At 42.0% G+C, this 24,150-nt stretch overlaps 1 protein-coding gene across 2 annotated transcripts; it reads left to right on the forward strand.

Moving 5' to 3' along the window:
- The first annotated feature begins 277 nt into the window (after positions 1–277).
- On the forward strand, positions 278–23,097 carry TPH1 (tryptophan hydroxylase 1). Of its 2 annotated transcripts, none has more exons than XM_063118758.1 (11): positions 278–403; positions 9,198–9,335; positions 10,760–10,943; positions 11,839–11,939; positions 13,278–13,345; positions 13,821–14,017; positions 15,069–15,204; positions 17,405–17,531; positions 18,953–19,048; positions 20,960–21,093; positions 22,921–23,097. In XM_063118758.1, the coding sequence occupies exons 1-11, from the start codon at positions 278–280 to the stop codon at positions 23,093–23,095; spliced, it is 1,482 nt and encodes a 493-aa protein (XP_062974828.1). In that variant the 3' UTR covers positions 23,096–23,097. The 2 variants fall into 2 exon arrangements, with proteins under 2 accessions (XP_062974828.1, XP_062974830.1); XM_063118760.1 differs by having other exon boundaries at positions 278–367.
- The last annotated feature ends 1,053 nt before the right edge of the window (positions 23,098–24,150 follow it).

Consider the following 24,150-nt stretch of genomic DNA (forward strand, 5'->3'; position numbering starts at 1 on the left):
CTGTTTTGAGAGCTCTGCCCATATCAAATAATAATAATAATGGAAGAAAGTAGGTTGCGTCTCGACCTTGCTCAGGCTCCCGGCCCTTCTCTTTTGCATTAACGTGGAGTGCGGGGAGGGGCTCGTTGGCTGGGCAGAAGATGAGGAGTTTCTTCCTCGGGCCTCTCCGGCCCCCACCACCCCGCCCTTCCTCCGGCCCATAAATAGCCGAGCGGCAGGAGACGCGCAGCCAGAGCATCCCCTGCAGCCAGCTCTCGCTCACCCGTCGGGTTGCACCATGTACTCCAGCAGGATTGAGGTTCCCAGGAGGGGGCGATCCTTCGACTCCATGAACACCAGCTTCGATGAGAACCAGCTCAACAACGTGGTCGGAAACCTCGCGTCTCTCTCCGTCCTGAATGGGGTAGGTTTGCGGCCGCTCTTTCCGGACACCCACACCCCGGCTCTTTCCTGACCTCCCAAGAACTTTCTCTTGCTTCGCCTAAACCGTAAACAGTTGCGAATAGCAAACGGTTGGCTTCTATTTTTAAAGAGAAAAGTTGAGTCGAACTACAACGACATCATGTGCTTCGGAGCTTAAAACTTCTAAAGGATCCCCGCCCGCTTCTTTTGGAAGTGGAAACTTTTAGTTTTCTGTGGTTGGTTTATCCGTATGCGACAATCTAGGGCTGCAATCCTATGCCCATTAAGCTGGAAGTAGTCCCATTGAACGCAGTGGGTTCAATAGGACTTACGTCTGAGTAAACATGCATATGTCTGCTCTGTCAGAGTATTTTGCATAAGTTATGACATTGCTCCATGCACTTTTCGCATCTGTAATTTGAGTGCAAAACTGACTTTGCTCAGATGGCTGTGTTCTATTTATCCATGATGCTGTCCCAGTCTAGCCACATTAACAAGAGGTGCACTTCCATGCTAAACGATGTTCTTTACAATGTCACTTAGTAAAACGCCTTTAGGATGGGAGAGGAAGGTAGAGAGATCTCCAGCTAGGACTGGCAACTGTCATGGTGGTTAAAATGCACACACGCACACACACACAGACTACTTAGTACCCCAAATCATTCAGATGAGTAGATAAGAACTAATATGGGATAAGATACCTGTTCCTGCTTGCTCAATTGAACTCTGTGCAATTTGAACATAACTGATCACATCATCTGGATAATTTTGGACACTTGTCTAACTAAGGGTATGTCCACTTACCAGCCTTTTAGGTTGGCACTATAACACATAACTAGATGCATGGGAGATGTCTCCTAGGGAAAGTACATACCCATTCAGATGCTGAGTACTTCTGTGGAAAGTCATCTGTGTGTAGGCTGATTCATGTGGACTTCCAGGAAACAAGAATAAATTGAAGTTCCCTGCCCAGTTTTAGGGTATGACCAGCTGGTTCCTTTGTCTCGTTCATTTTAAATTCAGCAATCCAAGCATACTGAGAGAGGCATCTTTGAAGATGACATTGACAGACATCCTCACATCAGAGACCCTTTAAAAAGAGCTCTGCAGGCTGAGCATGGTCTTGCATATAAATTTCATCCATGCCTAACCTGAATCTTCTCTACCCCCCTCATGGCCAATGCTCATTTGTCTACCCCGGACCACTTCCTGCCAATCCTTGTCTTGACAATTAAATATAAATTGTGAGTGCTAAATGGTATACAAGTTCCTAAGAAACATTGGGCTGGTTCACCTAACCATAGTCTGTCAACCAAAGTGGGGAAATCCATGAGCAAGGCATGTGTGCAGTATCAAGAGCTGGCTCTAACACTAGGCAGAGTGAAGCGCTCACCTCGGGCAACAGATACTGAGGGGGTGGGGAATGGTAGTGAGGTGTTGGAGAATGGAGCTGTGTGTGCTACTCAGCTTGCCCTGTGTGCCCTAAGTAGGGATGCTGGTGGAATCTGTCTGGGAGTGAAGCTTACCAAGCTTTCATCAACTCGCACCCCCCTGGACTTCAGCTCACTAAGGGCGGGCCCAAAAAGGGCTGGGTATGCAAATGACAGACATCCCTAGCCCTAAGTTAGCTTGGTGCCTTCAGGTGTGATGAAGGATTATGTCCCATTGCCAGTGTTGAAGTAATATTCCACTGCCAGTCCTGTCCAGTTGACTTCAGTATGGGGGATGGAGTTGGGGTGGGGGACACCATTGTGTCCTTTGCCTCTCTCATGGCCCATAAACACAACAGTCTCAGGCAGCAAAATATCCTGGGCCAGTCCTGGCAGTATCCATCCCATGATGTTAATCATCAGCATCTAGTGAAGAAGGATATGATCTCTAAAAATGGAGGCTGCAGTTATGAGGGACAATCGTAGCTTGCAGCCAGAAATAGGTCTGACCTTAATGTTTTCATCTAAGCATTAAAAAAGTTAACAAGTGATGGTGGCCACTACGGTCTCTAGTGGGGCAAAGTTCCATATGTGAACTCTGTCCTTTACGAAGGAGTCCTTGCTTTGCTTTACCTTAAATCCACTGCCTACAAATTTCAGCAAATTACCCAGTAGTTTTGAATTGTAAAAGGGATGCAAATAAGCTTTCCCTACTCAATCTCTCCATATTACTCATGACTTGTAATTTATTTGTAGGAGTTGTAGGGCATTTCCCCCCTTTCTAAACATGCATAGTATTGTACCCTAAGCTTCTCTCTTCGTAAAGATGATCTCAACTCCCTAATCATTTTAGTTGCCTTGTTTGTCCTTTATTTAGCTTTGCTATATTTCCACCATCTTCCCCTATCCTACTAACCTGTTTAGAATCTAAGAAATCCCTTGGGGTTGCTCTGCAAATATCATCAAATAAATATATTCTATTGAACAACAACTAGTTTTCTCAGAGGGCTACTTGGCAAAGGGAGTGAATGGTGGAAGACCAGCACCTTGACTCCCATAGCCTATAGCAGACTTCCCCAGCCTGGTGTCCTCCAAATGTCTTGGTCTACAACAACCAGCATTCTTGACCATTGTCCATTCTGGCTAGGACTGGACAATGGTGAGAATTGAAATCTAAACACCTGTAGGGCACCAGATAGGGAAAGGCTTCCCTAGAGTCTCCAGCCAGGAGGTTCTATTGCCACAAATTCCACTTTTCCCACACTACATTTGCTTCAAGGTTAGCAGCTGTGGGGGCAGAAAGCAGCTTTCTGGGGCCAAATTTGGCCCATGATCCTCTAGTTACTGACAACTAATTTAGGGAGCAATGCTATGGCCCCTAGACAGCATCTGGGAGGCAATCAGATATTTCTGATTCCCAGATCTGAGGTCAGAGACAGCTGCCCAACTTTGGGTCTGGAATCTGCACTCCCCTCCCCCTCACAGCCAGTGCAGAACTGGCTGCCTCACTGAGGTCATAAAAGTGACCTCAGAGATGGGGCAAAGGGACATTTCTGTGCATCGTGAGCCAGGTTACACTATATCCCAGGCCTCTCTAGCCTCCTTCCCTTCCCCTTCACAGCACCCCAGCTAGACAGGTGAAAAAGCCTGCCTAGTTAAAATGCAGAGCGGGAGGCACAGAGGAGGTAACAATTGCCTCTGCCTTGCCTCCCACTCTGTATTGGATACTTCTAAACCTCAAGTTTTGGAGGCTTCCAACCATCAAGGGCACAATCGATAGGATTGCATCCTTAATGAATCTGCATTCCACTTTTATCATTCAAAGAGGCTCACAACAAAAAGGCACAGAGAATCATTTAAAAACCACCCCGGTAATTGAACTCAAAACAATATAGGCTGCAAGAGCAATATTTCTGCTGGTGGGTGCTATGGTCCTGGAGTGCATGGTGATCTGGGGTTGCTAAGGTTTAACAGTGACTCTGGGACTTTCAGGAGACAGTGCTGGGAAGGCTGGCTTAGGAGGTAAGAAGGAGATTTACCTTTGCTGAACTTGCTGTTGATGTCAGCACTTTGAAGATCCTCTCTTTGTGATGTCCAGCAGATTAGGAGAGAGGGGGGCGGCATTGTCTCCACATTAGCAAACTAACTCTGTGTTTGTAATGCATGAGTGTCAGTGATGCTGTTTGAAGGGTCAACCCCTATGCTGGTTAGCTGTCATGATGCTCCTTAATCATTCAACCCCAGTGGGACTTTTACTATTGAATTCATTGCCAAATAGGTTCAACCAAATACGATGTGCCCAGGGTTGCTTCAGGACTATAAAAGCAACCCACATTGGCTCTTTCCTTCCTTGCTAAATATAAAGCTACACTTTCCTTTGGGATCCACCCAGAGCCAAGGAAGCATTTATCAAGGATCATCAGACATCCTGAAAAACGCTTCACATCCAGCTTGCATTCAGGATGGGGAAGCTAGCAAGCTGATTCTCCATCATCTGAAAAAGCACGTCAGCTTTGCTCATGTGAGGCTTATGTCTATTTTTGCCCAGATCGTTCAGTAATGCAAACTTAAACATTACATTAAAATTAAAAAGTCTTGCAGCCCCTTAAAGACTAATAATTTTTTGTTGCACTAGCTTTCATGGATTTATACCACAATAAATTGTACAGTCTTTGTCTCTTCCTTGTGTTTGGTGTAACAGATTATCAGGGCCATCCTTCTCTTCTGTGTACTATCCCCCATTAACAACATGCTCATCTGGTACAAATAGCCCAAGAGAGGCTCATAGGGTGCCCAGGTGCCCTACTTTACCAACCTGTATTGGAAGCTGTCCTCTATGTGAAGGGCTGTCCAGTCTGAAGCCTCTTTAAAGACACAGAACTATAAAAAGGGAGGGGGCGCAGTGGCCTTGAAAAGGGCCATCAATAATTAGCACCTGGACAGCAACCAGAACAGGCCGGCAGGCACACAGGCCCTTTGGTCACAATCTTCTCCACTCTGGTCAGATGTATTGTAGTTCTATTTAAATTAAAATAATTATTTCTAAATTTGCATCTATACATATCATTTAGAATATGCAAATGTTATTTAAATTTGTATTCTCTTCTGCTGTGATGCCTAAATGGCCACCCTAGCGGCGCAGTGGTGCTTTTTAGTGTCATGTGCGAAAACTGTCACTGTTACGGTTTTTATCTCATGACAACTTAATTAACTGGTTTGCTATGTCAGTTAATTGATTAACTGTCCACATAAATAATAGTATTCAGTATTTCCATACAGATAAAGATAACTGACTAAATAAAATGGACAAATAAAGGCTTGTGCTTAAAAAAAGGAGAAAAGAGAGAAAAGCCAGTCACCCTAAGGCCTGACTTGAATCTGCCACAAGGGTCCTAGTTTTGTCATGAGGGAACAATACCTTCCCCTCCCATCACTAGGTTGTAGGAAGGCACTCTAATGCACACTCTTCCCCATTGTCTCTCTTTTGACGCATTTGTGTCAAAACAAGGGCTGTTGTGCCTTTACGGTACAGTTGCAGCAGGAGAAGTGTGTGGTCTTTCTTCAGAAGCATCAAGTGGATGCAAAGTTGTGCCACCATAAGTGAACAGGGCTGGCAACAGATGATATGCACATTTCTTAGAGAAATGTTATCAGCACAAAGTGCCCCTTTTGTAGGGGGCAACTATGAACGCAACTCAGTGTTCATCACCCAACTTGGTGGCTCTCTTCACGCCATCACAGTCATCCAAAAACAAAGTCTTGGTGTGGTGTAGAGAAATCCAAAATATAAAAAAGCAAGCCATGCAATAAATGTGGAGGTCTTCAGTACTCTATGCTCAAAACCTTTTATAATTAAGAACTGGTGCCTGACTCTGCTTTCTCCCCCTCCTCTCTCCCAATCCCTAAAAGGCGAGACACAACCTTATGTGAACCGCCCAGAGAGCTTCAGCTATGGGGCGGTATACAAATGCAATAAAATAATAATAATAATAATAATAATAATAATAATAATAATAATAATAATAACCTGAGGGCAGAGACTGTCTCCTTATTATTGATCTTGGTAAACCACTCTGTGGAGCCTTTTTTGGCTGAAGAGGGGGGTAAAAATGCTTCAAATCAATAAATTAAAATTCTGCACCAAGCGAATCCTGATACAGCACACTGAATCAACTGCAAGCTTCAAGCAAGTTTGTATGGATTTTCTTTTCTTAGCTTAACTGATTTTCCTGTTAAAAGTCAGGTAATCAAAGAATTTGGAACTAGATAATCACTGAAGAGTGGAGGCAGAAAGCAACCAAGGAAGGAGAAGCACAGAGAGAAGAAAAGTATTAAGTTTAGTAGTAAGCAAGTAGCGTGGGTGGAAGGCAGAGAATAGAGATAGTTTAGTAGCATACTGAAGGCCCTTCTGGATTTCCCTCTGGCTTCTGAGCCCTCAGATGGTTTGAAGCTCTTTTTCTGTAATCATAAGAGTTTGAAATGTATTTTAATTATTTTTATTATTGACAAAATTCAGTGTCTAAAGATGCCCAGTTTTATGCATAAATTGACAGTAGGGCTTTCAGATGGACATATGAAAAGCAACAACACATAGTGCTGTAACATAGATTGGATTGTATTAACTACGTTTTCTATTTATAATACTAACTGTTTTTCCCTCTCCAAAAGTAGTTAAAAGTGGTATACATAAAACACAAGGTGCAAAGGAAACATGCAGTACATGTTTGGAGAGAAATAGTAGGAATCTGGCCTTGAATTTATAAAGTCAAAAGCTTATTTGGATTCCAAGATTCCTAGCCTTTTTTAAACATACATTTTTAAGCATTTTCTAAGCTGATGTCTTTGCTGTAAATGGTACCCAAAGAGGTATACAAATGTGGGGGGAAATGTTAAATTGCCAAACATAAAAGCATACATCATAAAACCCAACAACACATCCAACATGAATAAAACATCTATGACAGCCTTTGCATGAGAAAGGTTTCACTTCTGAGTTTAAGGCATAAGATTTTCAGTTTGTGCTTATACAGAGGCTTAGACACTTAAGCTCCATTTTACATCACTTGGTCTGAACAAATTTTTAAAATTGCTAATGGGATTCATAGGGAGTTATACTAACAGCCTTTCTTAATCCTAACAAGGTGCCATACTATCTTCAGTCTCCTCCTGCCTGCCAGGTTAATGTATTTGGCTAGGGTGACCAACTGTCAGGATTTCCCCGGATTTGTCCTGGTTTTTGTTCTTTCCATGGTGTCGGGGGATTTTCTATAATTTTCAATAATGTCCTGGAATGACACACCTTCCCCTTTAAGGCTGCCATTAGCATGGCAGGAGACAATGACATGCTTTCTTGAGGCACATCATTCCCCCACCCCGAGCTCCAATTGAGGTCTTAAAGGGGAAAGTGGGTCATTCGTGGACATTATAGAAAAGGCCCCAATTGGAGTGGATGGTGGTGGTACAGAATGAAATCCTTTCCCCTCCTCCACTCCAATCGGGTTCTTTAAGGTGGCGGGGGAATAACGTACTTTCTGCAGGACTCAGAATGCTGCTTCCCCACACACACACTAGGTGTCCTCTTTTTTGGTTTCCCAAATATGGTCACCCTATATTTGGCAAGCAATGCCAAGAAATTAACTCGCTGAGCAATTGGCAAGATATGCCTAGAGCTGGGTTTGGAAAGACATTGTGGACTTAGTCAGGATCACTGTTCTTGGAATTAAAAGTGACATGTAAGCACCTAGTTTCATGATGATCAGTGAGAATTGTCTGGCTTGAAGGAGAAATTAGGGAACGTTTCGAATGCGCCTTTTAAGACACATTTTATAAATCTTATTATATTACTCTTACTTTTGTGTAAGATTTGCAGTTTGTGCTTATACAGAGGCTTAGCTATATGATCCCTTATGTGGGGAGAGAACGCACTGGGAAAAGAATGGGTATTTGAATGCCTGAAACTTGTTTCAGGGCACATATGCATTATGGTGCTTTTTTGGATGTGTTCACGAAGCATAGATGTTCCGTGCAGTGCATACACGTGCAAGGCAAGTCAGCATATTCTGGTTTTGTGTCTGGCCCTGATGGCTGATAGGGCAGGCCTCAGAATCACTGTGAACTGGGCGGGCCTGCAACCTAGGACTGCAGCCTTAATTTCTTCTTCAAACTTGAATACCATTATGAGTCTGGCAGCAATCCTATGCACAATTTCTTGGAAGTAACATAATTCTGACTGATTTCTGTAGACATCTGAGTAAATACGCAGGGTAGCAAGCTGTAAGGGTTTTACAAGTGTAATGCTAAAAATGTCACAGACATCTGTGTATGAATGGTTCTAAATGGTGAGATAAATTTCAAGAGAGAACATCTATAAAATCAATGTACATTTAGCCAAGGCAGACAAAGATTTGCTGATGAGAGCAATGTTTTAAAGCTGATTTCAAGGTTATATATAAAATGGCCTAAAGTCCAAATCTGGCATAGTGGATAAGATTCAGCCAACACTGAGCATTATTAAGCCCACAGTCCTAAAAGAGTGTAAAACCTGTTGAACGCAGGAAAACATGTTACCTACTAGATACAGATGGAGTTGGGCTCTAAATTTGCAATCCAAGACTTTCTTACCCAAGAGTAAATTCCACTGAACTCAGTGGGACTTACTTCTAAGTAGACATGTATAGTAGACATGGGGGAGAATTAAGTATGTGGCTAAATTATGATGGACTAGATTAGCTGTGTCACTTGCAGTAATCCATAGATTCTTTCGGAGTCTTTCTCATGGAACTGTCCCTTGAAATGTTGCATGGCTATCCAATTCTAATGTCATCATCTATGTTTGTGATAATATTTCAGAAATTCCCACGTAGGGCTAAAAATTCCTGTTAAGTTTAAATGAAAAGATATGAATGTGGGGCAGTATCTGGGGACTGGGGACCATTCTTTTGGGGTTCCCTGTGAATGTTTTGGAGCTAGAATCTTCCAAGGGCTGTGCCCCACTAGCCCAAGGTAACATACACACCACGCCTGTGTATATATCTGTGATTATGGGACATAGACAATGCAAATATTTATAGATCTTGTGTGTGGGGGGGAGGGAGGGTATGATTCTAAGAGTGCCTAGGGCCTACAAAGACTTTAATCTGGCCCTGGTCCTAAGCATAATTAGTTAATTTGATGTGTGTTCCATTGAAATCAACAGGACTGCTTGTATATAAATGGATTTGGGACTCAAATGCTAGAAAATCAATGCCAAATATCATTGGGCACAACCCTCTGGAAAATTCTAATATGCAGAAATGAATGGGGGCTGAGCAAGTTTGACATTCTCTTTTAAAAAATTCTTTACTTTTTAAAACTAATTATTTTTAGATCTACAAGTCAAACTACACTACCAACGAAGACAATAAAGAGAACAAAGACAATTCATCTGAAACAGGCAGGGCTGCTGTCATTTTTTCTTTAAAGAATGAAGTTGGAGGACTTGTCAAAGCCCTAAAACTCTTTCAGGTAGGCAATCTTTATGTATGGAACCTGCACCATATTCTGATAGGCACAGTCCCTAGGCCAGGCTGCTGAGAAAGGACCTCTTTAATTGGCATTTAAAAAAAAAAGGAAAAATGAGTTGACTGCATCACCACCATATTCTGAAAACTACTAGCCCTGGGCCAGAGCCTTGCTAGCCTATCTGATCATCTGGCTGTGAACAAAACCATCTTGACCGCCATTGATGGCCTGCATTCAATATATATTGAAAGCAGGCCAACTGGCTCTTCAGCAAACTTTCTGTGGACCAATTGAATGGAGTTTCTGGACAGCTGGTCGACTGTACATCACAGTTGGAGAACCTCTGCTTTACAGGAGAGAAGAGGAGATTATTCCTGAAGTGCAATGAAACCTATAGATAAAAGCAAGGGGATTGGCTTCTTTTGCATCTTTTAAAATCTACTTTAAAGTGTTTTATTCTGTTTGTATTTTATTTTATCTTGTACACCGCTCCGAAATTTTCAATGTGGAGTGGTATATAAATATTGTAAATAAATAAAATAGATATGATTCTAGGATTTTGTCTATGTCACATATCCTTTCCCTGCATTTTCTACAGTAGTTTAGAAGGAGAGCAGAATTAGCCTGTTTAGAAAGAGAAGCTATAGGATATCAAATGCTTTAGCTTAGGCCTGAGTAATATATCTAATCAGTATGCTAATGGTGCTAACTGAGCGTGCTGCTGAGGGCTATAGTATCTCCAGTGGACTTGTTTAAATTGCCAAATACTGTTGATGATAGGTCCAGTTCAGATGCAACGTTTCTTGCTACATGAATAAGCTGTGATGAGCCCTAAGCTCATGTGCTACACTTTTTCTCTTCTTTCATATCTAGAAGGAGAGGATAAGAAGCTTTCCCCTCTGATCTTGAATAAGCCACAGTTCCCTTTTGCATCCAAATTTGGGAATTGTGATTTGCTTTCATTATGGTTAGTGAGAACAAGCCAGGATCAAACTGTAGTTTTAGATCCTGGTTTGTTCTTAAATCATACTTTAAATAAGCCAGTTCCCCAAATTAGGATATCATGAGCAACTGTGGTTAGTTCACTGGAAGTGAATGCTTCTGATCCTCTCCTCTGACACACAAAAGAGAAGAGAGGAAGGGAAGGGTGTGTAAGCCCAAGACTCACCACTGCTCACTTGCTTAGTAGGAAGCCATGGTTTCTCATTACATCTGAACTAGAAATAAGAGAAAATATTATCTTTCTATAATGTTAGTCCATATGTATATGAACAGTATTATCATATTGACTATGTCAGGGGATGAGTTCTTTTGTGTTAGTAATTTAAATATATTTGACTAAATAAATTTCAGAGAAAGAGCTGAATAGCACAAATTTTGGTTCTCGGATGCTGTTGATAATCTAACCAAATGGTCTCATCCACCAGGACAAACATGTGAACCTGGTGCACATAGAATCTCGAAAATCCAGAAGACGGAATTCAGAATTTGAGATCTTTGTAGACTGTGACAGCAACAGAGAACAGCTAGATGAGATCTTCCATCTCCTGAAATCTCATGTCAACGTTGTCTCTGTGAACCCAACAGACAATTTCACTGTACAGGAGGATGGTAAGGAAGAAAATAAGAATGTGATTTATTAGAAATGCATACACATTACAAAAATGTGATCAATGCTTGTTGTACTGGATTTTAAAAAGTTTTTTGTTTTATGTTATTCTCCCCCCCGCCCTTTAAAGAGGATTCTACTTTTTCTCTTCTAGAGAGAATACTCTTTGGTCTTTTCTTCCAATGTACTTTTTGAAAAAGGCAGTATAAGGAATTAAAGAAAGATTGTCTTTCATTTATATTCATAACTGTGAAATTATATATGGAATGAGCCAAGGGAAGCCTCCTCATACATTTATTCCCCCTCATCTGGGATCTCTGGTCATTCAAAACCACGTTTCGAGTGTGTACCTTAGTGTTATTCTTCACACAGCTCCTTAAAACAATTTTTCCTCTCAGATAGAGCCTTTCCCTAGCCCTTTCAAGCTCTTTTGACATTACAGATCCGTTAGTATTTTAAGCATATTGTACTTACGGGAATCATTCTATTGCATTCTAGAGCAATCAGTTTCTCAGGACATTTGGCACCATATGTTCATGAAATGTTTTTATTAAAAATTGTTATTACTGTCAGCTAGTTGTTTCTTTGCAAAGCCTTGTAGCACTTTACTCTCCTCTCTTCTAAGGATGTATAACATCTATGGGAGCAAGAGCTGAACTGGATCCTTAGTAATTTAATGCAAGTAGTAAAGGCCATAAAACACCTATATCGTTTCCACTACTCCCCCCCCTACTTTTTAACATAGGAGAAAGTACTCAGTGTTGTGCATATGTCAGATAGGAATATGTTCTCTCATCCTTCTGCCATTAACTCCTTAAGAGCTGAATTTCAATTGCAGCTTGTTGTGAGAACAGTTTCCTTTCCCTAACAGCTATATGGGTTTTGTCCATTCCCTAGATATGGAAAATATCCCCTGGTTCCCTAAGAAGGTCTCAGATTTGGATAAATGTGCAAATCGTGTTCTGATGTATGGATCTGACCTAGATGCAGACCATCCCGTGAGTAAATTTGCATTGGTATTTGTCTCCTAACATTTTAGTTGGTTTTGAACAGCTGTTTAAAGCATTTACTTATGGAACTCTAACCTTGAAAATCGTATACTTTAGATTTACACTTCCTTATCAAAGTTTACTACACATTAAAAAAACTAGACATCAAACATAATACTGGTGCCTCATAGGCTACATTTGGGGCTTAGATAAAATTTTGTACTGTAGAGATGTGTAGGAGGGAAATGATTGGGGGAAAGGTGCTCCATCCCCAATCCACAAATGGTTCAAAGATATCCCATTTTGCCAATAACTCCTGTGACTTTGGCTTCCGTTTTACTCAACGGGGCATGGACATGTTCTAAGGAATGCTCATTTGGAGCTATTCTGAAGAGCCTCAGGACTGGGAGGGGGAGATGCTAACAGTTGGGAGAGTAATTGATGCTCTTCTACCCCCTCCCCACAACATAATTTTGACTTTGCCATTTTAAATTTGTATTTTAAATCTGTATTAATTTCTGCATTGCTGTTTGATTTTATCCAGGCTGTGTTTTTATATTGTATTTTATATTATGCTTTTATACTTCATTTTATATTTTGAATGGTTTTTATGTTTTTAATTTTTGTAAACCGCCCAGAGAGCTTCGGCTGTTGGGTGGTATAAAAATGCAATAAATAAATAAATGGCTCTGGAGAATCAAAGGACATGAGCCCAAAGTACAGCCTTACTATGTTGCACTTGCATAGTTCTTTTATTCATTTTCAGTGGGGTTTTATGCACTGTGTTCTGGGTTTGGGTATGCTTCTATAAGCCCCACTTTCCCTATGGCTGCTTTGACAGAACTGACTCCACCCCTACCAACCCCACACACCTTTTTGGCACAAGACTGTAAAATTATTATTATTATTATTATTATTATTATTATTATTATTATTATTATTATTATTTATATTTTATTTATAAATTTATTATAAATTTTATTTATTTTTAAATTGTAACCAATAATAATAATAACACATTTTATTTATTTTTAAATTGTAACCAAAAAGTTATCAGTCCCGTAACAATTGATGTCTAAACAGCTGTTATATAAGAGTAAGAAAAAAACAATTAATACAATTTTAGGGGGGAAAGCAATACAAAAAAGGAAAGAAAAGAGGGGGAAAGGGAGAAAGAAAAATATATAGAAATAACTAATTAAACAAATATACTAATTAATAAATATACTGTATGGTCTTCATTCGTTGTTATAACCTCCAAATGCTCAAAGCTGAAGTGGGCATATGCACAAGACAATCACAAAGATTGACCTGGGATTTCTTTCTTTCTTTTAATTTCACTATTAGGGTTTCAAAGACAATGTCTATCGCAAGAGACGGAAGTACTTTGCAGACCTGGCTATGAATTACAAACAGTACGTTTCATTGCTTGCTAAATGCTATTTTTGTTGACTTTCAAATGTAAAGGTTGAGAAAGTATTATACAACACAGAGTATTATAAGCCCCTTCCAACTATACTATTCTATGATTCTATGTAGGTGGGCTGGTCCTTGTTAGCACCCCAGAATCCATGCCAGATTTTAGTACAGCAAAATTAAGTTGCCCACCCAAGTCATTTAGTGGTCTTACCAGATCAAGCAAAAGCAGTTTTAACCCCCAATCTTGACAGGTTGCTGTGACCTCCTGTGCAGGTGACTTCACACAGACAGAGGCGATTCTCCTGCATCACTCAACCAATTAACCCCCCCTTCAAAGCCGCCTTTCCCTTTGAATGAATAGAATTTAAAAGCAACAGCCAATATTGAATACTTGGGAAGTGATTTTTTTAAATGATTATTTTTGAAACAAGTTTGTGAAAGTCAACCCTTCTTTTCGCTTTCTCATTATAGTGGCGACCCTATTCCAAAAGTCAAATTCACTGAGGAGGAGATCAGAACATGGGGCACTGTGTTCCGAGAGCTCAATAAGCTCTATCCAACCCATGCTTGTAGAGAGTATCTTAAGAACCTACCTTTGCTAACCAAACACTGTGGGTACCGTGAAGACAACATACCACAGCTGGAGGATGTATCACATTTTCTCAAAGGTAATGTGCAGATAACTATCTGATCGGCTGTTTTTGCTGTGCGACCATTACAGCAAGGGCGGGGGAACCATTTTTCTGTCAAGGGACACATTCCCTCCGGGTTTCATCTGCCCGGGGCCACGTGCTGGTGGTGAGTGCGGCTGGAGCCAGTAGTAGTAGGGGCCAGGGCCAACAGTGGCTGGGATCACCCCCTTTTTCTCTCTTTATGCCACCCATTTTTATCTCGTCCTCCCTGCCCAGCATACAGCTTGGGAAAGTTCAGGATGCCTTTTCTAGAGGTCTGAACCTCTAGAAAGGTTAAGACGACCTTTTACAGAGGACTCATGTAATTAGGCTGAGGGCTGCATGTAGCCCTAGAACTACAAGTTGCCCACCTCTGCATTAGAGTGTGGCTTTGAAGAACAAGAGGCAAGAGATCTACAGATATCTGAACTGCTGGAACCTGGATATCTTGTGAGGGAAGTTGGCAAGATGTTTATCTTCAGTATTTATCAGCATCTGACAATAAAATGAAAACACAGTTCTTGTCTAAAATTTTGTAACCAGAACTTAACTAAGGCTAACTTGAACAATTATCATTGCTTATTATGGAAGTAACATAGGGTGACCACATGAAAAGGAGGACAGGGCTCCTGTATCTTTAACAGTTGTGTAGGAAAGGGAATATCAGCAGGTGTCATTTGTATGCATGCAGCACTGGGTGAAATCCCCTCTTCATCACAACAATACCCTTCAGATGTTTTGGATTTTAACTCCCATCAGCCCCAACTAGCATGACCAATGGTCAGGAATGCTAGGAGATGTAGTCCAGACTATCTGGAAAACTCCATGTTCGAGAAGAGTGATCTAATATCTGACTCTTCTAGTCTCTTGTGTAATCTGGTCCCACGTGTGCCTTTTCAAATATAAATTCCACCAAGTTTGATGTCTCTTTCTCCCAAGTAAGTTTGTATAGGGTTGCAGTCTTAGTGTCACCTCCATGATTAAACTCCTTAGTGCATTTTTTTCATATTAATAGAAACTGCATCACGTTTATGTTTTGATTTTGCAGAGCGCACTGGATTTTCTATCCGCCCAGTTGCTGGATACCTATCACCCAGAGATTTCTTGGCAGGCTTAGCATTCAGAGTATTTCACTGCACTCAGTATGTTAGGCACAGCTCAGACCCTCTTTATACACCAGAACCGTAAGCAATTTTTTAATACATATATATCTAATTACAAATGTACAAAGTTATGCTTATTCCAAATAAAGTGTAACCCAGTTTGAAATCTGGGAGGGTGTTCAGACGATCACAGGGGTGAAAGAAGCCATCACTTGCATAATTACCCATGTAGCAGCGTGGGTTGCTGTGTTGTCCGAAGCTGGTGTGCAGCACAGAGGAAGTGGCTTCATACCCACCCTACAACCCATAACTTGCAGTAGGGGTTGTAGGGTGGGTACAAAGCCAGCTACCTATAGAACCAATAAAATCATTTACACTCTGGATTTACCAAACAGGAATGCCTTTCTTAACACTGCCACCAGCACCAATAGTTTTTGGCATTTTCCTTGACTTTTGGCTACTGTGGTGGTTGGTTTACATGTTTGCTCAGCCTGATGATCCTGTGTGGAGGATCAGGTACTAGTGTGGCCACTTACGAATTGCCCAAAAAGGAGGAACTGCGTCACCAAAAAAAGAAAAGAAAAGAAATGGCAAAAGGACACAGTGATTTGCATATATTTTATTTTATATGTAGTGATGCAAATTTTGAAATAAGAATTATAATTTAAATAGAAATACAGTACATCTCACCAGTGCAGAAGTCTGTGACCAGCTGACCCATGTGCCTGCTGTTCAGTTGCTAAGTGTTGATGGGCAAGAGTTCTTATGGTTCATTATTGGAGAGGATATCCTTTCAAACAAGGGATGCCTTCAAATAGAGGACAGTCCTTTAATAGCCCTTCAAATAGAGGACTGTCATCTGAAAAAGAAGACACATGGCCACCCTAGCAGGTCCATATCTCCTACTCCACTATGCACATTAAATAATGTAATGTGCAATGTGGATGCTTGATGTGGAGGCCTGGTTCATGTAATCTTTCTCCTCTATTGCGGAGAAAGAATTGTGCAAACTGGGCTGACAGGCCTCCATGTGGAGCATCCATGGAGCTGCCTAAATGCATGGAAAGCCCTTGGGTGGGTGCGCCGTGGTGCTGTGTTGATTATACGACACAGCAGCCACAGCACACCCACCCTGGGGCTTTCCGGCTAAGCTGTGGAGGAAAAAACTTTGAGGACTTACCTCAGCATTTTTCTCTGGAGTGAGGTGAGTACGGCATATCCGCCATATAGCCTTGCTCTGGAGGCATGGCGGAGGCATGGCCGGGTGGATGGTGACCCACAATTGGTCGCTGTCTGCCTGGGCAGAGGACGGGGTGGTCCGGCAAGCCTAATGGCCGCAGGAAAGTTCACGCTGCCTCCCTTCATCTGTACTACTCACCGCCACTCCACACCAGTGATACCATGGGGTTTGGCAGTGGAGCGGTGCCAACTTGGCGCCGTGAAGACAGCCCCCATTTTACTTTATTTCTATGTGGTACCATTTCCACAACAGGAAAGGTTTTCAGGCTGGGAAAGCGTGTGAACTGGCCCTGTGTAAAACTGCTTCCTGTTTTCTCCAGTCACACTGACAACAAAGGTCCACATAGTTAAAGCAGTGGTATTCCCCTTAGTAACCTATGGCTGCGAGAGCTGGACCATAAGGAAAGCTGAGCGAAGGAAGATAGATGCTTTTGAACTGTGGTTTAGGAGGAAAATTCTGAGAGTGCCGTGGACTGCAAGAAGATCAAACCAGTCCATACTCCAGGAAGTAAAGCCAGACTGCTCACTTGAGGGAATGGTATTAAAGGCAAAACTGAAGTACTTTGGCCACATAATGAGAAGACAGGATACCCTGGAGAAGAGGCTGATGCTAGGGAAAGTGGAAGGCAAAAGGAAGAGGGGCCAACCAAGGGCAAGATGGATGGATGATATTCTGGAGATGACGGATTTGACCTTGGGGGAGCTAGGGGTGGCGACGGCCAACAGAAAGCTCTGGCGTGGGCTGGTCAATGAAGTCACGAAGAGTCGGAAGCGACTGAATGAATAAACAACAAAAAACATTTCTAAACCATGTCTTGAACCTGACAAAGTGGCATGTAGCAGATGCAACTTTATAATCCAATAAATTTTGTTTGTTTTAAGTACCACAGGATGCTTGGAGGAATTAGTCATTCTCATATTTCCCAATTCATCCATGTTGTTAGAACCTACTTATATTAGATTGTGGTGTACGTTATTTTACATAGCAATTGCAAGAGAATAACTGCCTGGTTCATCATTAGTTTATTTTCCCATGTTCCAGAGATACCTGCCATGAGCTTTTAGGTCATGTCCCTCTTCTGGCAGAGCCCAGTTTTGCTCAGTTCTCTCAGGAAATTGGCTTGGCCTCGCTTGGAGCATCTGATGAAGCTGTTGAAAAGCTGGCAACTGTAAGTAGCAGATACTGCTCAGTGCGACATGTTCCTCAGTTCCAATAATACTGCAGTGTTTTTGTCTTATGTATTCCTGTTATTAATCCCTGGTATTAAAAAAAAAAGTAATGAAACAGAGTTTGACAATATATATAAACAGCAGACATGACGCTGAGGGAGTGTGTGAGCCAGCCAAATTGAATTGCATTGATTTCAGTGGGCTTTCTCACTGAACCAATAGATTTAATTATGCCATGATAAATTTAAAGTGCCACAATGCTATTTATTTATTTATTTATTACATTTATATACCACCCCATAGCTGAAGCTCTCTGGACGGTTTACAAAAGTTAAAAACAGTAAACATTAAAAAGTATACAAAATAAAATAAAAATCTTTTCTACACCCAAACAGAATCAATATAGCAAAATGAGCCCTTCCAGAGGTCTGCTGGGAAGGGAAGGGTTAACCCAACTCTCCCCCATGCTGTGCTTTCCCACCCCAAATAATTGCCGTTCTCCTGCTGCAATCAAGTGTGATTTGAGTGTCTAAGTGAATGATAATATTGGGGCCGCCTGCCAGCAGTGCAGTTTGGGATGTGGTTCTGCCCAGTGCTGGCATGTGGCCTGACATGCTTGCCCAGAAGAAATTTGGCCCTTGCACTAAAAAAGATTCCCCATCCCTGAAGGGGATTATTGCCGTCTAGAAAGCCCCCCCTTTTTAGATTGCACACAAACGGGGCCAGGAAAGTAATAAAAAAATTGGCTCTGACCACGATCAACATGGCAATTGGAGGCAGGAAGGGGAGATCCTTGGGGGTGAAGGTGTGTGTATGACCATGGTCATACATGGCTTGGCCATGGTCACACATGGTGATTGAGGCTCTGTTCGGTAAGAGTGGCAGGAGTGGAAAGGGCACTCTTGCCAAGCGTCTCTCTGCCTGATGCTCTTTACCCATGATAGGTTGGCATGACTGGGTTCACATGACACACCAACCTATTATGGGTAAAACAACCCCAAGGACAGGTCATTGGTTATCAGGGTGTTGGAAAAAACAAGCCACCCTGATAAGAATGGTCCGGGTTTGCATGACGTGCTAACCCATCATGGGCATGTTGTGCAAACCGAATCTCAACCACTGAGTGTGGGTTAGCGTGTTGTGTGAACAGCCCCAATAGTAGAGGTATAAGTGGCCTAGGGGAAATACCCCATCTCAATCAGAAGGGAAATAGCCCTTATGCCTTTATTTGTTTGTCTGGCGGTTTAGTGACTACACTGTTGGGGCTTGAGTTTTTATGTTACTTTCCATCCTTGTTGGAAAGTAACATAAACTCAATGTCAGTAAAACTCAAGCAAAACTTGTTGCTTGAGTTTTACTGAGCTGCATCTCTGTGGAAGGTCATATTTTCCTTCATTTCTTCCATTCTCTTCCTTCCTAGTGTTACTTTTTCACTGTGGAGTTTGGCTTATGTAAACAGGAAGGCCGACTGAGAGCCTATGGAGCTGGCTTGCTCTCTTCTATTAGTGAACTGAAGGTAAGCCCTAAATCCATCTTCAAACTATAATCAGCAGGTCAGATTTTAGGGAAATAATTTTAAAACTTCCTGCATTCAGAGAAGGCTTTTCACATCAGTGTATCTGCCGAGATGGCCAAATTATTGACTGGAACTGGTCAGTCAGAAAATACCTTGGCAATATTAAGAAACACCCCCTGTTCACCACTAGCACCACTTTACTGGTTTCCAATCAATTTCCAGGTGTAATTCAAGGGGATAGGTTTTGATCTTTGGAGGCTTATATGGCGTGGTACTGGGGTATCTGCACTGTCTGCTTATATATAAATCTGCCTATTCTTTTAAAACTTTTAAATATTCTGTTGTTAGCCACCTTGATAAGTGAATGCTGAAAGGAATAATAATAATAATAATAATAATAATAATAATAATAATAATAATAATAATAAATAAATAAATAAATAAAAGGAATCCCTGAGTCTCTACCACAAAATCACTTGCAGAGAATTCTCTGGGGTATATTTTGGGTGTCTAGAGTGTACTTGGTTATTTCTTCCCTGAGGAATGCCTGATAACTTTCCAAGGAATCCAGAGTTCTCTAATCTAGCAGCCAAGCACACACTCAAGGGGAAGGGCTTGCTGCCCTGTACACAGTTTGGATGAAGGTGTGAAAGAGCTGACTGATGTCTAAACTGTTCAATTGTGAGGGGAGACATTACAGCACTCTTCAAATACTTGAAAGGTTGTCACACAGAGGAGGGCCAGGATCTCTTCTCGATCATCCCAGAGTGCAGGACACAGAATAATGGGCTCAAGTTACAGGAAGCCAGATTCCGGCTGGACATCAGGAAAGACCTCCTGACTGTTAGAGCAGTATAAATATGGAACCAATTAGCTAGGGAGGTTGTGGGCTCTCCCACACTAGAGGCCTTCAAGAGGCAGCTGGACAACCATCTGTCAGGTATGCTTTAGGGTGGATTCCTACACTGAGCGGGGTGTTGGACTTGATGGCCTTATAGGCCCCTTCCAATTCTACTATTCTATGATTCTATGAATCCTACTTATTCAGTGGGGTTTCCAATCACATGAATGTGAGAACAGTTTCTTTGCATGTAGATTCTCACACCCACACCTCAACACATGTATGGGGCCTAACCATCAGCTGGAAGGAGGTGTGATTTTGCTCTCTTCCAGTCGACGTGGAAGAGACAAGTGTAAACCACTGGTGTAAGGCCATGGCTACAAATGTAAACAGACAGCTGCAATAGCTCCAGGTGAATTTTAAGCATTGCCATCCCATCCCTTATGGGAAAATCACATATTTTAAATGCCTGCATTTCTCTGTGAGCTGCTCTGGAACATTTCTTCAGTTAATTCCCTATTATGGTTTATTCTAAAACCGGGCTCCCTCCCCAGATTATATGAGCAAGCTGGTTAAATTGGTAAACTATCACTGCCCCAATCCTAAATCGGTTTGCTCAGAAATAATGTGACTGAGCTGCACCACGAACTGGACATTGTTAGCGATGCCCTGAGGAGCAAGTTGCTGGGAGTCTGACCTTCAGCCGGAAGCCTTAAGCAGGCTCTGCAGGAATCATGGTTGAGCATTAGCCACCACACTGCACTGCTTAAATGGAACATCATGCTAAGTCTTGTGACAATGTAACCAAAGGCCATTGGATGCAATTTCAAGAGATCCAGTATGATGATTTAAATAGTAAGGTATTGCTCAATTTTTCATTCATTTATTCAGAAGGAAGGTCTGCAAAAGAACAGTGATTAGCGGACATAATCCTTAAAAGCCAGAGTTTAGCTATGATATAAGTTCATTATTTTAAATTATTTGCTATCTCTGAAGATTTTTTTTTAATGCTGATGCCCACCATATGCGTAAAATGTAATCCTGGCTATTTTGCTTTGTCTGACAACCAGCATGCACTCTCTGGCAATGCCAAGGTCAAACTCTTTGATCCTAGCATCACCTGCAAGCAAGAATGCATGATTACGACATTCCAGGAAGTTTACTTCATTTCTGAGAGCTTTGAAGACGCAAAAGAAAAAATGAGGTAATTTGTTAAGCACTGCTGGGAGATTGAAAGATGTCTACATTTATCTCCCCCACTGTCTTAAAAAAAGGCTATAAAGTCTCCTCCTCATATTCATGTGGACGCAGAGTGGCTAATGCCCAACCATGATTCTGAAAATATCCACATTTCACCTCTGCGTATATTTAGTGGCCTTAGATAAACCAGGATTTCTCAACCTCAGCCGTCCATGCTGCCCTGCATCTGCATTATGGGAATAAAATAATACTCATGTACCCCACAGGGTTGTTCTAAGGATTACAATAAGATAATGGATGTCAAGTGCTCACAAACACTGTTTAAATTGGGGGTGGATAACTTGTGGCCCAACAGATATTTTGGTCACAAAGGAGAGAAACAAGTTCTCAGGATGCAAAACAGATTTATTGACAAGAAGTTTCTTGTCAATAAATCTATTTTTCATCCTAAGGAACTTGTTTCTCTCCTTCGTGACCTGCTTTGGATGCTCATCTCCTTCTGGTTCTTCTGATAGATTTTTTTGGCCTACAACTCCCATCAGCCCTAGCTAGCTCAGCTAATGGCAAAGGCTGATGGGAGTTGTGACCCTACAGATGTTTTGGCCTACAAGTTGCCCACCACAATTTAGATTCTTCTATTATCCGTAGCAAATAAATTGCAAGTGTTGCCTTGGGGCTTGCTGGAGGCAGCTCCGCATCATATGGCATTAATATCTTCCTCTAATGGGCTACAAACATAGCTGCCCTCTAAGAATGTAGAAACAAATGGTATTTTTATTGTATATAGATACTGACCAATGATAGTCCTATTTAGAGTATGCCCATTGAAATGAATGGGACTTGTTAGTCATGACTAAAGTCTCATTCATTTCTATGGGTCTGCTCTGTGCAGGACTAGCATTTTGGGTTGGTGCCTAGCTTCACCCCAGACTCCTTACTTTTAACCCTGAGCAGACACGGGTAAATAGTATCACAACTCCCATAGCTTCTAGGCTATGCGGTGTTGAATTTCCTCAATCACTGTGTCATCCCTAAGCCTACCTTGCCCTCACCTTAGATATATACTCCATTAGCCACTTCCTCATCCTTTCCATTCTTGGGTATACACCTGGCAGGCATTGCCTTCAACATAGAATCCCCAGTTGTCCCTGTCTTTGGCTCTAGGGTGTAAACCAGGGGAGGGCAACTTTTGGCCCTCCAGATGTTGTTGGACTGCTATTCCCACCATCCCTCACTATGGGCACTGCTAGCTAGGACTGATGGCAGCATCTGGAAGGCCACATGTTGCCTACCCTTGGTCTAAATGCTTCTGTTCGCTCTCTATCTTCTCCTGCTTAATGTCCACTTCCTTTGCTCCCTCACTTTCCTTCCTCCCTCAGTCCCCACCTCAGCTTCCTAAGTCCTGCAACAATAGGCTCCACTGTTCTGCTTCTTTCCCCTAAGTTAGTTAAGCCTTGTACATCCTCTGTGCTCCTGCTGAGGACCCACCAGGGGCCTTCATCTTCTGGCCATTTCCATGTGTTTATTTCATCCCTAGCCTCGATGGATTTGTTGTCCCCCCCGCCCCTCCCCACTCCCTCTTTCCCACTCTTTCATTGGATCATCCACAACCAGTATCACATCTGCCATGGCTTTTCATTATGAAAGTGACTCTCCCCCTCCTCTGCTTGATAGATTATAAACACAATAAGTACAATTTCTGCTAAGCTATGGCAATCCTTGAGATATTGCTGTGCATACATACAAGGAATGGTCATAGGCTGAAAGCTACATTCAGAATGTTTAAGCTGACTTTCATCAGAAACCTTTTCCTTTTTTCCCATCTGAACAGAGAGTTTGCCAAGACTATCAAGCGCCCCTTTGGAGTGTATTATAACCCATATACACAAAGTATTCAGATCTTGAAAGACACAAGGAGCATTGCTAATATGGTGAATGAGCTACGCCATGAACTGGACATTGTCAGTGATGCCCTCAACAAGATGGGCAAGCAGCTGGGAATCTAACCTATCCAGTGACCACCGGCTACTCTGCACTCAGCAGCTATGGATTTTGTCTCATTCAAGGCATGAAAATACTCTGTGTGTGCTTTATGAAGAATGCCACTTTCCAAAAAACCAAAGGATGAACGAAGGGGAAAGATGTTTTTAATCTATGGTTTCCTGGAAGCATTCATATCAAGATTTACATGCTATTTATCCCTTTCTGTTTTCTGGTTCTTCCTCAGTATTTTGGAAGGAAAGCAGACTTAATTTGATATAGGATCTTAGGAATGGCTACAATGAAAGACTAGTGTCCATGTAATTCAGGGCCTTACAGGGCATTCAATGGGGTGGCAGGGGCCACAAATGTGCACGCACACATATTCATGCATACAACTTGCATACTTCTCCCACCCACTCCTCTCTCACACACATGGGGTTTATCCCCCCAAACACAATAAACAATCTGATAAATTGCCAGAGCAATTAACCATAGAAGTCATATCACAGTTTCTGCTGGAAGTCCCAAGCTAACATACAGTTAACTTAGTTAACCCCACATATAGGTGCTCCTCTAATAGGTTTGAGAAGAGCCCAAATAAGCAACAGATCTGAGGTTGAAGCCCCCTCATGTCCCCACCCACCCCAACCTGATCATCAAACCAGAGGAAAAAATGCTCCAAAAATGGGTTCTATGGTTCCTACCATAGAAGCTTTGTTCCTGCAGTGCCCTAGAAAGCAGCAGGAACCTTTGAGTATGGCTTCCCAGGATGCTCTAGGAGTGAGGCTTCTATGGCAGAAAACATAGAGCCCATTCGTAGTGTGTTTTCCCTTTTTTTTTTTGGAGGCAGAAGATACTGGGAGAATTGGGAGTTGCTAGGCAGGAGGGGCTGCCCACAGCTTGTAATATGCACCCCTGATGCAGTCCATTATTCTGTAACCAATGATGTCTAATATTAGCTGCTACTCAGGATGGAATAAAAACCTAAACCATGTAGTGGTCATATTTCAACAAGGTATCCTGCTTAACCTCCAATATTTTGTTGTTGTTCAAGCACTAAGGCTGTAATCCTATACAC

Source organism: Elgaria multicarinata, chromosome 2 (assembly GCF_023053635.1).
Source record: "Elgaria multicarinata webbii isolate HBS135686 ecotype San Diego chromosome 2, rElgMul1.1.pri, whole genome shotgun sequence".
NCBI lineage: Eukaryota > Metazoa > Chordata > Lepidosauria > Squamata > Anguidae > Elgaria > Elgaria multicarinata.

Coding starts and splice junctions, on each gene's coding strand:
- TPH1 (XM_063118758.1), top strand. CDS start 278: ATGTACTCCAGCAGGATTGAGGTTCCCAGGAGGGGGCGATCCTTCGAC. Junction 9,336..10,759: donor AAGCCCTAAAACTCTTTCAG/GTAGGCAATCTT, acceptor CTCATCCACCAG/GACAAACATGTGAACCTGGT. Junction 14,018..15,068: donor TGTATCACATTTTCTCAAAG/GTAATGTGCAGA, acceptor TTGATTTTGCAG/AGCGCACTGGATTTTCTATC.